This window comes from Oryx dammah, unplaced genomic scaffold, assembly GCF_014754425.2.
Source record: "Oryx dammah isolate SB20612 unplaced genomic scaffold, SCBI_Odam_1.1 HiC_scaffold_29, whole genome shotgun sequence".
Lineage (NCBI taxonomy): Eukaryota > Metazoa > Chordata > Mammalia > Artiodactyla > Bovidae > Oryx > Oryx dammah.
The window spans coordinates 90,040,446-90,055,537 of NW_024070213.1; the positions used below are offsets into that span (position 1 = coordinate 90,040,446).

Below are 15,092 nucleotides of genomic sequence, written 5' to 3' on the forward strand. Positions count from 1 at the left end.
CCAGAGGCAGGAAACTGGACCAGGTGACTCTACCTGGCAGCAACAGCTAAAATCCGGTTCCCTGCCCCACCTCCACAGCTTCCACTCTTGTCCTTGTGACCCTTCCTCAACCTGCAGCTGTTCCCCATCTTGTCAAAGAGGGATGAGCAGCTGACAGGGGTTTGGAGCAGAGCGGAGGGTGTGTTTGCCTGGGGCTTTGTGGGTGAGGGAGGTAAGCCCTGCCATTCAGTCCTGGGATTACAGGGATCCCAAGGCTTTTATTCTTAGCCCCAGACCTGGTGTGTGGTGTGGGAAAGCACCCCCGCCCTCCCTGACCGGGTTGGTGCCCTCACCCTGTTCAGTCACCCAGCCTCAGCCTCCCCTGAGTCACTCCGTGGGGAGCCAGAGCCAACTTGGGGATCAGAAATTCTACAGAAAGGACCAGTCAGCATTTTGGAACGGGGACAGTGAGGGCAGAGAGAGGGTGGGGAGCCCTTAGAATCGGGAAACGGGGTCTGTGCAGAGTCCCCCCCTTTCCCAGGGGCAGAGAGCATTTCTGGTCTCCCCCACCCCCCGGGCATGTGTCAGCAGGGGTAACCCAACATGTTCTGGCAGCAAAACCATTCTTGTCATCAAAAACAAACGCACAGCCCCATTTGTAGAACAAGTAAAAGAGGAGATGCTCTGATTGGTGCAGAGGAGGGAACTATGAAACTTCTTGCCTGCTGGCCTCTCCCAGACCCCTTGAGAGCAGCCCCTGGGGTCCTGAGTCTCCAGAAATTCAGCCTGGAAACCCCTGTGTCTGGGCCATTCCCAGACTGACACAAGTATTTCTAAGTAACATAACAATTTGTCCTTAGTAGATCTTCCTGGCCCATAGTATAATCTTTGAGTTTTGTTATATGATGAAACTGTTTCTATTTCTTAAGTCCTAAATATAATTTCATATCTTTTTGCCTTTTCATATTGTTCATGGAGTTCTCAAGGCAAGAATACTGAAGTGGTTTGCCATTCTCTTCTCCAGTGGACCATGTTTCCTCAGAAGTCTCCACCATGACCCTCCCGAGCCTACATGGCATGGCTCCTAGTTTCATTGAGTTAGACAAGGCTGTGGTCCATGTGATCAGTTTGATTAGTTTTCTGTGATTGTGGTTTTCTGTGATTGTGGTTTTCTGTGATTGTGGTTTTCACTCTGTCTGCCTTCTGATGGATAAGGATAAGAGGCTTATTATGGAGGCTTCCTGATAGCAGAGGCTGTCAATCCTAAAGGAAATCAGCCCTGGATATTCACTGGAAGGACTGATGCTGAAGCTGAAATGCCAGTACTTTGGTCACCTAATGCAAAGAACTGACTCATCGGAAAAGACCCTGATGCTGGGAAAGATCGAAGACAGGAGGAGAAGGGGACGACAGAGAGTAAGATGGCTTGATGGCATCACCGACTCGATGGACATGAGTTTGAGCAAGCTCCGGGAGTTGGTGATGGACAAGGAAGCCTGGTGTGCTGCAGTCCACAGGATCGCAAAGAGTCGGACAACTGAGCAATTGAACTGAACTGAAGTGAAATATAATTTCAATAAAATTGTTTCTCTGTTAGGATATATACATATGTGTATGTGTATAACTGAATCACTTTGCTTTACACTTGAAACTGACACAGGACTGTAAATTAACTATGCTTCCATTTGCTTTTAATTGGAATTGTGAGAGTGAGCACCCTTGCCTTGTTCCTGATTTTGGAGGAAAAGCTCTTGACCTTTTACCTTGAGTGTGATGTTAGCTGTGGGCTTGTGATAAATGTTGAGGTATGTTCCTTCTATACCTAGTTTGTTGATAATTCTTATCATGAGTGGGCGTTGAATTTCTTCAAATGCTTTTTCTGCATGCATTCAGATGATGCAGATTCCTGGGTCAAAAAGATTCCCTGGAGGAGGGCATGGCAGCACACTCCAGTATTCTTGCCTGGAGAATCCCATGGACAAAGGAGCCTGGCGGGCTACAGTCCATAGGGTTGCAAAGAGTCAGGCATGACTGAAGAGACTTAGCACGAAGCACGCACATTGAGATAATCATATGATTTTTTATTTTTTCTTCTGTTAATGTATCACACACTGATTTGTGTGTGTTGAGCCAACCTTGTATCCCAGGGATGAATCCCACTTTATCATGGTGTGTACTGCGGAATTCAGTTTTCTAGTATTTTGTTGGGAATTTTTTTGTATCTATAGTCATCAGAGATATTGGTCTGTAGTTTTCTTTCCTTGTAGTGTGCTTATCTGGCTTTGATGCTGATCCCATGAAAGAGTTCGGGAGTTTTCCATTCTCTTTGGGGTTTGGAGAAGTTTGAGAAAGGTTGACATTAATTCTTCTTTAATATTTGGTAAAAAATTTACCAATGAAGCCATCTGGTCCTGGAATTTTCCTTGTTGGGAGACTTTAAATTACTGATTCAATATCCTTACTGGTAATTGATCGCTTCAGATTTCCAGTTTGTTCCTGATTCAGTCTTGGTAAGTGATGTATATCCAAGAATTTATCCCTTTCTTCTAGGTTGTCTAGTTTATTGGCATATAGTTGTTCATAACAACCTCTTATGATCCTATATATTTTTTATAATTTTATTTATTTATTTTTGACTGAGCTGGGTCTTCATTGCTTTGCACGGGATTTATCCAGTTGTGACAAGCTGGGGCTACTCTTCATTGTGGTGAGCTTCCCATTGCAATGGCTTCTCCTGCTGTGGAGCACAGGCTCTAGATGCACGGGCTTCAAACGTTGCAGCACGTGGGCTCAGGAGTTGTGGCACACAGGCTTAGTTGCTCTGCAGCGTGTGGAACCTACCAGACCCGGGATTGAACCCATGTCCTCTGCATTGGCAGGCAGATTCTTACACACTGTTCCACCAGGAAGTCTGATCCTATGTGTTTTTGTGGTATCGGTTGCACTGTCTCCTCTTTCTTGAATAATTTCATTGATTCGGGCTGTCTCTTTCTCCCTTGGTTAGTCTAGCTAAAGGTTGTCAATTTTGTTTACCTTTTCAAAGATCCAACTCTCAGGGGGTTTTGTCTTTTCCACTATTTTCCTGTTTCCTATTTAATTTACTTCTGCTCTAATCTTTATTATTTCCTCCCTTCTTCTAAATTTGGACTCACTCTGTTCTTTTCTTAGTTCCCTGAGGTGTAAAGTTAAAATGTTTATTTGGGTTCTTTCTATTTTCTCAATACCTGTGTTTATAGCTATCAATTCCCCTCTTAGAACTGCTCTTGCTGCATCTCATAAGTTTTGGTATGTTGTGTTTCCATTTTCATTTGTCTCCAGATACCTTTTTATTTCCATTTTTAAATTTCTTCTTTGATCTGTTGGTTATTGGAGTTGTTTGGAGGGTACTGTTTAATTGCCTTGTATTCATGAATTTTCCACTTTTCCTTCTGTTATTGGTTTTGAGTTTCATACTATTGTGGTCAGCAAAGATGCTCTCTATTATTTAAGACTTTTAAATTTGCTAAGACTTCCTTTACGTGCAGCATCGGTGATATAGCGGTGAGCATAGCTGCCTTCCAAGATTTATTTTGTGGCCTAACATAGGATTTATCCCAGAAAGTGCTCCATGTGCACTTGAGAAGAATATATATTCTGTTATTGGCAGGAAAATGTGGGGTTTTGTGGATGACTGGATGTGAGGGCTGAAAGAGAAATCATCTCACTCCAAGATGATGAGCTGGGAACCAGAAGCCAGAGGTAAGGGAAGTGGTTCCTGCCAAGGCTCTTCTAAGCCAGATGCTTTACACATGTTTCCATCACATCCGTTTTAACAAAGGAGGAAGTTCAGTCGCTCAGTCATGTCTGACTCTAAGACCCCATGGACTGCAACACACCAGGCTTCCCTGTCCATCACTTCCCTGTCCAACTCCCAGAGCTTGCTCAAACTCATGTCCATCGAGTCGGTGATGCCCTCCAACCATCCTCTGTCTCACCCTCTGTTGTCCCCTTACAAAGGAGGAAAGTGAGGCCCAAAGAGGTTAAGTAATTTGCCCAAGGTCAGCTAGTAAGTGGTAGAGTCGGGATTTAAACCTATTGTGAAGCCCAAGACCTCTCCACTGAACACATGCTGCCTGCCCCACAGAGCTGGCAGGGAGCACAGTAGCATTAGGGGAGGGGCTGGGCAATAGACAGCTGCTGGGAGCTGGGTCCTGCTGGGAGCTGCTTACATAGTCCTTCCAACTTTCTCCAGGAGGAGAGTAAGAGCCAAAGCCTACAGTGGTGATGGTACTGAACTAATGTGCTGTTAGTAAGATTGAAATATTGTGATCATGTGGTTGTTGCTGCCTAACCATCGCTGAGTTAATCAGTTGACAGTTTGTTCCCTGGACAGGACAGACAAGCCCCAGACAGCTAGCTGCAATTGCCATTTATTGAGATATATCACAGCACAGACAGGGGAGGGGGATGTAGGTAGATTCAGGGAGGGGGTGGCCTGGTGGGAGATGGGAGACCACTTCTGACTTTATCCTCCCTCAGCCTGACCTGAGCCCAGAGCAGACGAGCAGAAGAGGTGAGAGAAGCTGAAATGGCCTGGGGAAATCCAACCTCCTCTCCATGGTCAAAATATCATCCCCAGATCATCCAAACACATCCCGCAACCTGTGGCCTTAACCACCCTCCCATCCTGTTGCACAACCAAGGAGGAAACCTGGGTAGATTTGAGCCCTTCCCAAAATGCAGATCCCATGAGCAGTCTGGCGTGCCTGTACCCTGGGTCAGTGGTCCTGGGGCTATTCCTGCTCCAGAGGATGGGGAGCGGGGAGAGAAGTGCAGGGGCCCCAGCTTGCAAGACAGCAGCTAATACCTCCGGCTGGACGTCTTGACCGTGGTGGTCTTCCGCAGGATGGAGGTGCCCCCAGAGACAGGCCCCCCCTTGACAGTGCTGTAGCCTGCATTAGTGCTGAATCTGCCCTTGCTGGCCCCCCCACCCCCACCCAGGGAGATGCCACCCCCAAAGCCAGCCACACTGCCTCCGCATACAGTGGTGGAGTTGCCCGTCACCGCTGCAAGAGAAAGGGTCTGGGTGAGGTGGGGCAGCCGTGTCAGGAGAGGATCCAGGGCTTCCCGACATCAGTGAGTGATGGGAATGAACTCAGACAGTGGTGCCCTGGGAAACCGGGGACAGGGGGCTCATTCTCTGGGACCCCCCCAAACCTGTCTCCCGGGCTCAAGGACAGATTGAATGGACTGAGCAGAGGACTGGGGCTGGGGCCGGGGAGGCAAAATACTCACAAATGCTGACAGCACTGGGACATTCTCCAGACATCCTGGGGGAAACAGACAGGCCAGGTGAAGGATCAGTGGTCCCAGGAGCCCAAGTAAAAACCCTCTGTCTCCCTCTCATTGTCTTTACAATAAATCAACTCAGTGGGCCTTGAGACTCTCAGGAGCTGGGGCCACATGACAAAACCAGGGCACCAAAGCTTGGCCCAGGGCTGCCCTGGGCCAGGCACCCTTCCGACAGGTCCTAAAGCCAGTGTAGCAGAGAAAGCAGAGATCCAGTAGGCCAGGCAGCTCCATCCTTCTTCGGCCCTCTCCTCCCTCCACACCTGGACCATAAGCAGCAGCCCCTGCTCCAATGGGATGGGAAACAAAACCCACTCCACAACAGAGCTGCCCGTTTTCTGGCTAAGGTGACTTTCTCCGCATCTCATGCCCTCCACAAGAACAGAGATGATGAATTTGTTTTCGAAGCTTCTGCCAGGGTCAGAATCTGGTGTTGGAAAAGAAAACCCTGTCCCCTGTTGGCCTGCCAGACACCATGAGGATTACTGATTGTAGTGCCAGCCAAAGAGACACACAGTGAGGTCCTGAACACAAGCAGGAGAGTCTCAGGTGATGAGTTACGAGCCCAGCTCCATGGTTGCTCCCTTACCCTCCTCCCCTTGACACAAGAACCAACTACATGGGACCTGCCACAGGGCAGGGCCAGGAGCCCTCAGAATCAGGACGGGGAACGGGGAGGGGGGCACCCACCTGCCCTCCTCACTCTCCAGCAGCTTGCGGTAGGTAGCGATTTCCACATCCAGGGCCAGCTTGACGTTCATGAGCGCCTGGTAGTCACGCAGCAGCCGGGCCAGGTCCTCCTTGGCTTGATACAGGGCAGCATCCAGGTCCCCAAGTTTCTTCTGAGCATCTTTTAATGCCAGCTCCCCGCGCTGTTCTGCATCCGCAGTGGCAGTCTGCAGCTGCTGGCACTGCCCAGGGCATGAGAGGTATTGGGCACACCCTCCAGGGTCATTGCATCCATCTCTCTGCCCTTAAACTAGACATCACCATCCCCAGCTCCCCTGACTCCCGCCCCAACCAACTGAGAATGAAGGAAAAGAGAAACATTCCTCTGAGAGAGGAGGTGATACTATATGAACAAGGTCATGTAGCCCCACTGGGAAAGTTCTTACTGAAGTCTAATCTTAAGGCCCTCCTGGGGGCTTTCCTGGTGGTTCAGTGGTTAAGAGTCTGCCTTGCAATGCAGAGGACATGGGTTTGATCCCCGGTCTGGGAAAATTGCACGTGCTGAGGAACAGCTAAGCCCATGTGCCACAGTTACCGAGTCTGAGCACTCTAGAACCCATGTTTCACAACAAGAAAAGCCACCACAATGAGAAGCCTGTGCGCCGCAATGAAGAGTGGTCCCTGCTCACTACAACTAGAGAAAGCCCGAATGCAGCAACAAAGACCCACCACAGTCAAAAAACAAAAGAATGAAAGAAATCTTTAAAAAAAAAAAAAAAAACCTTCCTGCTGCAACTCACCCCAGTGCCACAAAAGAGATAAAATAAATCATACAAGCTCCCCATTAACCAAATGCTTCACTCTGCTCTTAGGAGGAGCCCATGCCTTAGATGGAGTCAGAAACTGTGACCTGGACTCTTGAATGCTCAGACTCCTGCTCTGACCTTCTGGAGATGGGATCAATCTTCTTGGAGGGGGCTATTCTACTCACACTCACAATATGCTGTGTGATCTTGGGCAAGTCCCTGTCCCTCTCTGAGCCTCAGTTTCCTCTCCTGTAAGAGGAGCTTCTTGATCTTATTGGTCCAGCATTTGAGTGTATCCTATCCATGGGGAGAAGAACAGGCCTTAGCCCTGAGCACACCTCTGCCAACACCCAGGCCTGACCCTCAGGCCGCCACCAGAGGCCCACCTGCTTCTTGACTGCATCTGCCTCCCCCTGCAGCCTCTGCACAGTGCGGGTGAGCTCAGCGATCTCATTCTTGGTGTCCCTCAGGTTGTCCCCGTGCTTCCCAGCGGTCACCTGCAGTTCCTCATACTAGAGACCAAAGAAATGGCAGTGAGCTGTCAAATCATTCCAGGCCCACCTGGGTAACTGGCCCCTGGACCCACCCTCATGGCTGGATGAGTAGGCTGGATGTGTCTGGCCTCAACCTCTGAGGAGCCCAGGGGCCCAGGCATCTCACCAAGGGGGAACGTCTGGGTGCAGGCCCAACCCACACCCCTGAGCCAGCCATTCTCTCACCTTGGTCTGGTACCAGGACTCAGCCTCAGCCCTGCTCCTCTGGGCAATCTGCTCATATTGGGCCTTCACCTCAGCGATGATGCTGTCCAGGTCGAGGTTGCGGTTGTTGTCCATGGAGAGGATGACACTGGTGTCAGACACGTGAGTCTGCACTTGGCTCAGCTCCTGCAGAAATGGATGTAGCTGTCTCCAGCACCCCTGTCCCAGGCAGGGGAGCGGGGGGTAGGGGAGTGATTTTGGCATCAGGAGGCCATGCTCCCGCCCCTCCAGGATCCACCCTAAAAGGAATCTATGGTTGCCAGCAGAGTTTCAGTCTTTCCAGCTGGAAACAGGGCTCCCAGTTGAATAGACCTCTTTCTTGGTATGGATTTGCAGGCTTCCAAGAGCCTAAAGTAGGAAGGAGTGCATTCTAGCTGTTACCAGGCCCTGAGCCAGCAGGCTCACCTTTAATCCTCAGAACCCCTGGGAGGCAGGCAGGGCCACAGCTGGCCCACAGGAGGTTGTGCTGTGCTGGGCTAAGTCTCTTCAGTCGTGTCCAACTCTTTGCGACCCCATGGACTATAGCCCACCATGCCTCTCTGCCCATGGGATTCTCCAGGCAAGAATACTGAAGTGGGTTTCCATTTCCTCCTCCAGGGGGTCTTCCCGACCCAGGGATCAAACCCACATCCCCTGCGTGTCCTGCACTGGCAGTGGGTTCTTTACCACTAGCGCCACCTGGAAGCCCATATATGTACATATATGTGTGTGTATAATCAAATCACCTCACCGTATAACTGAAACTAACACAATATTGTAAATCAACTATATTTCAATTTAAAAAATAAGAAAGAAAGGACTACCAAAGCCAAAACTGATATCTGTGTAGAAATAGATTTAAATGGTCAAATTAGACTGGCTTTTAAAGAGTGGAATGGGTTGGAGGTGGCGGCCAGGCAGAAAGACACAAGCTTTGAAGACAGACAAAGCTAAGTTTGAATGCCTGTCTGACATTCATCAGCTGTGGTACTGAGGTCCTCACTAAGCCTTACAAGGCCTCAGTCTCTTTTTCTGTAAGATGGCCATAATACCTTCATAATGTAGTTGATCTGAGGATTCAGATTCATACATGACGCATGGTGGGTGCTCAGTAAAATGCATTATTTGCCCAGCCTTCTCCAAAGGCCAGTCAATATGTCCATGAAGCATGTGCCACAGATAAAATCATTGTCACATTCATGCATTGCCAGCATTATCTTGTAGCATCACTCATCACCCTCCCCAGCTCAGGGTCCCTCCACAGCCCCATGCCAGAGTGTGGTCCTGAGGAAAAGTAACTTGGAATTTTTCAGACAAGAGGGAAACACTATTTACCAAACACCACCAAGAGTGGATAAGGATGTTCTTGCTAGGACTAGAGGATTAAAAGGGCAGGCTTTCCAAAGAAAGAGCTAATGCAAGTGGAGAGAGAACTCTGTGGAGTTAAGGTGTGAGCTTTTTATCTATGCGTGGGAAAAGGAGCCAGAGAGATGAAGTGATGGCTTTGGAGCAAGGGCTGGATCCCACAGGGACCCCCCAGGCCACAGGGAAGCCACAAGGTAACTTTCCTGCCCTGTATGACATGCCAGGGATTGGTGGTTGGCCTTCTGAATTTCCTTAAGATCTGGCTTGACCAAAACCAGGCCATAAAATCGATTACTGAGTACTGTGTTAGCCATCACAGCTGGTATGCAAGCAAGGGAACAGCTGCTCTGGTCTTCACTCTTACCTCACCAGGAGGCACCGGAAGTGGCCCTGGCTTGGTCACTTGGTCAGCTCGCCTTCCTTGTTCACCTCCTCACCTTGTTCTCCCACACACTTGATGCCTGGTTCACTAGCTGCTCCCCAAACACACTGCTCTTTGATACCTCAGTATCATGGTGCAGGCTGGGGCCTCAGTTGGCAGATTTTACTTGCCCCTTCTTTACAAGTCCCGTCCTTCCTTCAAAATCCAAACTGCTGTCTCCTCTGAAACTCTCCCAGCCCTCCCAGGAAGAGCCAGCCACAGCCTGTCCCATGTAGCTCACCTGTCCCAACATGGCTCTCAGCATATCATATGGAAACCTGCAGAGGCAGACTGTCCTGCCATAGCTGTGCAGAAAGCACTCAGCAATATGCTGCAAGTGGACAGGGAACCGCAAAGGAAAGGAAAGCTTAGGAAAGCCAATTCCTTCCCATTGAGAGAAAAGGGCCTGGGTACCCTTGACCTGTCCTAAAAGAGAGACCATCCTAAGAGAAGAGAATGAGGAAATCCCAGATGGTGACTGACCATCAATGATCCCAGTAAAGAAAAAGCTAGGGAGACACCTAAGAAATCAGCAGTATGACACAGAACACTCCCCAACAAGCTCATCCTGAAGGTCACACAGAGATGTTTGAAGGAGAGCAGCGCAGCCAAGGATGAACATGGGGAGTTCATCCTCAAGGAAATGCAAAGGTCAATGGATAGCAGCCTTTAGATAAGCTCTAGGCAAGAAGAACAAGAAGGCAGCATTGGGCTAACCCTACAGACAACCCAGGCAAAGCCAACAACTCTACTCCTACATCGTTCGCTCTTTCCTATCAAGGGAAACAGTCATCAAACTGAAAAGGGCAGGATGCTTGGGAAGAAATGGAAGCCAAGACAGATACTGAGAGTAGGAAAGGCCCTGGCCTTGCTGACAACATCAGTGGTCCAGGCCAGAGGAGCAAATACTAGGACCTCATGGCCATGGCTAGGGAAACAAGTACCCCTGGAGATCTGTGAGAAATACGGACAGTAGAAGAGATTCCAGAACCTGAGACATGGAAATATCCTCATTTTCAAAGGGGAGACATTTAGACTTCTCCAAGTTAAACTTGACATAAATCTCCCATGAGCCTCTAGAATGAACTCTAAACTGTGTGTGAAAGGCATGGAGCCAAGAAGACACCCCTAAGGAAAAGTCAAGCCAAATAGATTTTCTTTTATGCCTGTATTACCAAACCACTAAAAGATCCCATGGATGTGTTTGACCAAGACTCTTTTTTTTTTTGGAAGACATCGTCTTTCCTTCTCTTTGGAAATGCTTTTACCTTAGACTTCAAAGCCCTTTTGGTTCCTGGTATCCCTCCTAAATTCTGCAATTTACCTGCTACCCACTCCTCACCTCCTGCTCTAACTTGGAATTTCAATCCCCACTCTCTACCCATCTGAAATCCTCCATCCTTTGCTCTGTTATAAACTGGGCAATAAGGAAAACAGTATAACAAACAGTCCAAGGACGAAGTTTTAATTCCACAACTGCCTCTAGCTAGCTATGAGAGCATGGACAACTTACTCAGAGCCTCAGAGTCCAAGACTATAAAATGGAGACAATAACAGTACCTATATTACAGAGTTGTTGAGAGGATTATATAAAAAACTTAGCCCAGTTCCTGGCCCATCATAAGCACATAAGACATGGATGCTAGTATTGATTAAGGGTCCAGATGCTATATTCTATCAATGAAGTTGCACTACTGAATTCTGATCAGACTTCCAGGAGGAATCCCCAAAACTGTATCTGAATGTAAGTATCCCTGTCCATTGGCTATCTCACCTCTTCATAGAGATGCCTCAGGAAGTCCATCTCCTCCACCAGGCGATCCACCATGCCATGCAGATCCATTTGGCCCATGTATGTGGCATCTACATCCTGGGGAGAGAGACAGAAGGGCAGCGGTCTCAGCCGCCAGGACTCTTTTCCTCTCCAAGTCAGCCCAGCACCCTGGCAGATAAAGACCACCTGCCCTCACTCCCTGCCACCCTGCTCACCTTCTTGAGGACCACAAACTCGTTCTCTGCAGCAGTGCGCTTGTTGATTTCATCCTCATACCTGTTACACAAGGAAGACTCAGCCCAGTTCACCTTTTAAGACACTGAACCTAGTTGTCTTTAAGGAGTCCCTAATGGGTCCCACAGTGGCCAAAAACACCTTTGGGGAGCAGTTCTGTAATGCAGCCAACCAATGGAGAAATGGATACAGTCTGTAAATAATCCACCCACCCTCTTTGAGAAACTGAACACAGTATTTGTGCAATAATATGGCAACTGAGAGCGGCCATCTCTTTGAATCAGAGCACTTGGGAGGCTTTATGGGAACAGGTGAAGACGTTTCAACAGTGGTTAACCTTTGCATTCACTTTCTACAACAGGATGTCATTGAAAACGCCAACTTCTGTCCAATTGCTTTCACTGAGACTTTTAAGATTTTAAAATTGCCAGTGTCAAGCAGTGGGGAAAGTTATGAAAGTTTATACCTTAAACTCATAAATATACAGCTCAACCAATCATAATATGTGAATTTGCGTAGTACATTATTTGCATCTTGATTCAAATAAACTGTATTTTTAAATTTTATGACACTTATGGAACAAGGGCAAATTCAATCATTGATTAGATAGTAGATGATACTGAGAATTACTGTTTTAAAAGATTTAGGTGTTCTTATGGCATTGCATTTGTATATTATTAAGTCAAGTTACACAGATGAACCTATGAATACATCCAGTAAAAATGCTTGTGAGTGAAATGACTTGGATGAATGAGATTTGCTTCAAGACAATAAAGGAAGAGGGAAAGGGAGTGAGTAGGGATATAGACAAAACAAGATTGGCTGTGAGTTATAATTATAAAAGCTGGGTAATGAGACCACAAAGGTTCATTACACTTTTCTCCCTACCTTATAATAGTTTTTAAAATTACTGCACACTGTGACAACCCTCCAGGAGGCCGTGAGTCCAGAGCCTGAGCCCCCATGGGAAACAGCTCTGTCTGAGCCCCCACCCAGCTGGGTCCTAGGACCCAGGAACGGGGTGGCCCTCTCCTGGGAGATTCCCTATGCTGCCCCTCCCCGTCCACACATGGCCACAGTTGGTCCAACCCTCCTCACTTGGTCTTGAAGTCCTCAGCAAGATCCTGCACATTCCTCAACTCCGAGTCCAGCCTCCCCCGCTCGCTCTGGAGGTTGTCCAGCTTCCCCCGCAGGTTGTTGATGAAGCTCTCGAAGAGGGGCTCCAGATTGTTCCTGGTGACGCCCGATTTCTGACCCTGCTCTTGCAGCAGCGCCCACTTGGTCTCCAGCACCTTGTTCTGCTGCTCCAGGAACCGCACCTGAGCCAGAACAAGAAGGGTGGGCTGGGGCCTCCCCCAGCCCCAGAAGGGACCAAGACCAGGTTCATTGTCACCATCCATCCTGACCAGGACACACCATGGGGCAGTGCAGGGTCTATGCCTTGCTTTGGGGAGGAGTTCCTGAGGGAACCATCTTTGCTGAAAAAGACAGTTCAATCCAATGACAAGGACTCTAAAGGGTTAATAAACATAAAAGGTCTAGTTCGGTCATTTACTGGTTGGTGACAGTCAAGTCACTTCTCTCTGGGTCTCCTCTTCTCATTTATCCTGGGTAAATCACACTAAATCAATGTTTCTGAACCCTAATTCTGCATTAAGATCAAAAATTTTAAATGCAGATACATCTATAGTATATGTGTGGATATATATGGACATATGGATATATACAAATATACCTACAAAGAGGGAAAAAGAAAGCAAAAGTGACAAAATGCTAAAAACTGGTAAATCTGGGTGAAAAGAAACATAGGAATATATTGTACTATTATTGAATCTTTTTTGAAAACGACATTTTTTAAGTTTTTAAAATACAAATGTCCAGCCCTATCTCTATAGACTTAGAAAGGTGCTCATGGTGAGAGCCCCCAGGGGGATTCTCTGCCCAACCAGGCTTCTAAGACACCAGACATGGACAAACTGTCAGGCCCCAGGTCCTAGGCCATGATTCTGAGAGCCTGAGAGGGGTTTGTTTCTTCGACCTCTGGGACAGTCCCACAGAAGAACCAAAAGTCACTCGGGGAGACGGTGAGGGGTTGGGCAAAATAGCTTGCCTCATCCTTTGCCATCTGGTCTCTCCGGATCCCACCTCCACAGCACCCGAGGCCCATGGGTCCGTGGCCCCAGGGCACCATGCAGCAGGTATACCTGCCAGGAGCAGTGACCTCTTAAAGCCATGAACTTGAGTCCCGGGCCCCCCACTGCCTCCAGGTGATCCTGAGCAAATCACTTTGTCTCTCCAGACCTCAAATATCTCTTTTTAAAAATAGACACACTGTCACCTAGACTGATTTCTCATGAAACACTGTGGGTATCATATGGGAAAGGGTGCATCAGGGTCCTTTGGAAACCCACAGATCACTGAACCAAGATACGGTCATCCACCAGGATTCTCCTCATCATGGGCCCACTGCCTGGGGACCTTGGGGTAGTGGTAGACAATGCGGCAAAGTGGACCTGGAAATGCCAGACATTAGTACAAGAGCTTGCCTCATTGGCCTGGGGGCCAGAGAAGGGGTCAGGATACCCCTGATCTGAGGCAGATCAAACTGCATATTCCTGAGTCATGGTGACCTGTGATCAGTGAATTCATGTCCACCCCACACTGAGCTTCTTGGTTAGAACAGAAAGGAAGAATTGGAGAAGCCAAAAGGAGACTTCCTCTAGAACTCCCCACCGCTGCACTGTGTCCTGATAACATTTTTGTCCTTAGAACTCCTCCAAAACTAACAGAACAGGCAACATATGGGGTTCTTGGGGACTTGACACTCAGGCCAGTTTTCCCAGTTAAAAATGACAGGAAGCAGGAAGGGCCACCCCACTAAGAGGAATAATAAGGACAATCCACTATTTAACAGTACAATAAGGCTGCTGCGTAGCCCCATTAATGATGACTGCAACACCATCAAGCTGGGCTGGGCCAAAAGGCCTCGTGAGTGCAACTTGAGAGTCATCATCACTTGCAAATAAAGACCATTCAAAAAATACATAAATAAAAATAAATTTAAAAAAATAAAAGACCATCCAGCCACTCGGGTCCAGGCATTCCAGAAGGGCTTCAAAAGTCACTCCATCCATCCCCGCCCCAGTGCACATGGGTTGCACCAGCCTCCGCCCCGCCCACCCTCTCTCAGGGGCACAGCTTGCACTCCTCGGCCCCTTCCTGCCTCCTTCCACCTGGGCCCACCTTGTCGATGAACGAGGCGAACTTGTTATTGAGGGTCTTGATCTGCTCCCGCTCCTCCGTGCGCACCCGCTGGATCTCCGGGTCAATCTCCACGTGGAGGGGAGTCAACAGGCTTTGGTTGACAGTGACCTGCTGGATGCCACCAGGAGGACGGACGGGCCCCAGCATTGGCCTGCCAGCCCCCAGGCCCATGTAGGCCCCACCGCCAAGGCCAAAGCCTCCGAGCACCCGCCCTGCCGCGGCCCCTCCAGCCACGCTGACCGAGATGCTCTTGCTGCCCCCCAAGTTATAGAGGCTCCGGCTCCCAAAGCCACCCATGCTGGGGCCACAGCGGGGTCCCCCACCGCTGCCACTGTTCCGGGACACAGTCACCGAGCTGAAGCTGGTGCGGGCCCGGGAACCACCCCCACCACTGGCTGAGCTGGAGCTGAAGGCCCCTTTGGTGGAGTACGTCTGCCGAGACACGGAGGATCTCATCGCTGCAGCGGGGTCAGAGCAGACAGGAGAGCTGGGAGGGAGAGCAGTGAGCGCTGGGC

The 15,092-nt window shown here is 48.9% G+C and overlaps 1 protein-coding gene across 1 annotated transcript; it reads right to left on the reverse strand.

Moving 5' to 3' along the window:
• Positions 1 to 4,370: 4,370 nt before the first annotated feature.
• Positions 4,371 to 15,092, reverse strand: KRT79 (keratin 79). The gene is made up of 9 exons (XM_040234202.1): positions 14,557 to 15,092; positions 12,412 to 12,632; positions 11,295 to 11,355; positions 11,080 to 11,175; positions 7,502 to 7,666; positions 7,169 to 7,294; positions 5,998 to 6,218; positions 5,254 to 5,288; positions 4,371 to 5,024 (listed from the first exon to the last, which is right to left on the reverse strand). The coding sequence occupies exons 1-9, from the start codon at positions 15,031 to 15,033 to the stop codon at positions 4,819 to 4,821; spliced, it is 1,608 nt and encodes a 535-aa protein (XP_040090136.1). The 5' UTR covers positions 15,034 to 15,092; the 3' UTR covers positions 4,371 to 4,818.